The 2,376-nt window shown below is 34.4% G+C and overlaps 1 gene segment (V, D, J or C); it reads left to right on the forward strand.

Moving 5' to 3' along the window:
- The first annotated feature begins 1,126 nt into the window (after positions 1-1,126).
- LOC107678903 (Ig kappa chain V-V region L6-like) overlaps positions 1,127-2,376 on the forward strand; it is a 5,454-nt gene continuing 4,204 nt past the window's right edge. The window contains 2 exon segments of the V gene segment in view: positions 1,127-1,166; positions 1,369-1,667. Of these exon segments, the coding sequence occupies positions 1,127-1,166; positions 1,369-1,667 (339 nt within the window).

Here is a 2,376-nt window from a genome sequence, read left to right on the forward strand (position 1 = left end):
ATTAGTCTTTGCAACTTTACAGATCTTCGTTATGCACCAAGAGCTTGTAACACTCCAAAGAGAAAGGAAAAATTGAAATCGCATCATATGACCCCTTTAAGGGGAGGTGCTTGCAGGAGACATGCTCTGCTAGACAATGAATGAATCTGCTCTGTACTACTGTGCTCTGACGCCCACTGTGACAGGAAAACACTACACACCATACAAAAACCTGACTGACTCTTAAAATGAGAAGTTGCCAAAAACAACAGGATCCATACAAATGAATATGTCAGTTAGATTCTGATGTTTTAAATTCATATTTAAGTATACATTTTCTGTCTGGTTAGTATTTCTGTACCTTTATGTACATGCATTGATTTAGTGAATATTCATACTTTAGTGAGTATTGAATGAGACAATTTAAATAAACACTGATGGCATATCAAATTTATATTTCTAAAGGTGTCATCATTTTTGAAAAATATAGCAATAAATAAAGTCAAAATTTATAAGCCATCATATTTTTTAGATTCACAAATGTTTTATCCTAATTAGAATTTTGGATGTTGTCAGTGGGGAATACATTTTATACCACCACTGGGGGGTGCTGTGTACATTTCAGAGAGGATGCCCGACTGAAAGACAGTGGAGGCTTGTTACCAATGCAAGATAAAGCAAATGATAAATAACCAGTGGAGAAACATCACAGACGATTATGCTTAAACATCAGAAGAAGCAGAAATCATGATCACGATTAAAATACAGATCACTGTGCAGCCTTACACAAGACTACAAATATAATGCTACAAGCACAAACTTCACTATCAAATACTGAATATTCTAACGCCAATAAATAGCCTCTATTTTGTTTTTTTTATAGTAATATATATTCATAAAACTGATCAAACTAAATTAGTGGATGAAGATACTTACTCAACTGTTACTCAACAAGTAATTTTGGTTTTAATAATTATTTTTAAGATATTAGTACAATGAAGGCACAATCATTTCAGCTTTTAATAAGGAAAGACACAGAAGGAGGTCTACATAAACCACACCCACACTGCAACATCACAACAAGATACTACAATCATACAATTACCTTTACTTCATTCCATAAAGCAAGTTAGTAAACCTTCCCAACATGGAGAGATGCTTTCTACTGATTCTAATATTCACACCAGGTATAAAACATGTAATCTGAGCAGACTCAAATGTAATTAACAAATGTTTTGGCCATGCAAACTTTTTGTAATGTTACTCTATTACAGTAACGACATAATTTTTGAAGAAACAGTTTTTATTATTGTCAGTTTAATTTTAAATGTGATGAATTTTCGGACAATCCAACTGACCTGTTATGAAATCTCTCCAATTCTCTTGCAGGCATTTTATCTGACAGCATTCAACCAAAAGACAAAGAAACTACTATTTACAGAACAGAAGAAGAGCGTGTAACGCTGAGCTGTTCATATGATACCAGCAGCAGTTATGTCTATCTCTACTGGTACAGACAGTATCCTAACAGAGAACCAGAATATTTACTGTATAAAGGTGCCCGATCACGGATCGGTTATGGGGATATACCAGATCGGTTTCAGTCGACTGCATCTGAATCATCCACTGAACTCACTATTAAGAGTGTAACTCTGTCAGATTCAGCTCTCTATTATTGTGCTCTAAGAGTAGGAGCCCAGTGATACAAAATGCCTGAGAAGCTTTACAAAAACTCACATCTAGTTTTTAATTAAAAAATTAACCACAATCATATCTTGTGTAAAACCACAACATGCACTTCTTTCACAATACGATACTGTAACACCTGCTGGAAGAAAGGGAAATGTGTGCTTAGGGGGAAACTATACAGGAAGATGATAATTCATTGTTTTTGTCATGCTATAATAAATCTTACTATTAAAGAACCTCTACAAAACTAGTTTACCATGGGGAAAAAACACTTTTTTTAGGTCAGCACATAAGTCTACACTGACTAGAGACCAAAATACAGAACATCAAACGTTTCCATGACAGGCTATTAGTGGAGTAGAACTCCTGACCTGCGTGTTCATATCTGTCTTATCTAGGCTTCAAATGCTATTTCATCTATTATAGACTGCAGATATGAAGGGGAGGAGTAAATCTGAGACCACCTCCTGTACCTGACAAGGAATGAATGATTTGTTGAACAACAGTTTGTGCTGAATACAGCATCGTGCAAAATGATGCTCTGCTTGCAAGTTTTGCTTTGTTGTCTTGTGTGTATGTATTCCTGATTGAATATACCGAATTATTGTTATTATTATTTTTTTTAACTAACAACTAAAGTTTTATGATGTTTCAATACATTTTACATTATTTTGCATGAATTTTGATTCTTGCAGGTGGCACTTTTGC

The sequence above is a fragment of the Sinocyclocheilus anshuiensis genome, unplaced genomic scaffold, assembly GCF_001515605.1.
Source record: "Sinocyclocheilus anshuiensis isolate Anshui unplaced genomic scaffold, SAMN03320099.WGS_v1.1 scaffold1576, whole genome shotgun sequence".
NCBI classification, from domain to species: domain Eukaryota; kingdom Metazoa; phylum Chordata; class Actinopteri; order Cypriniformes; family Cyprinidae; genus Sinocyclocheilus; species Sinocyclocheilus anshuiensis.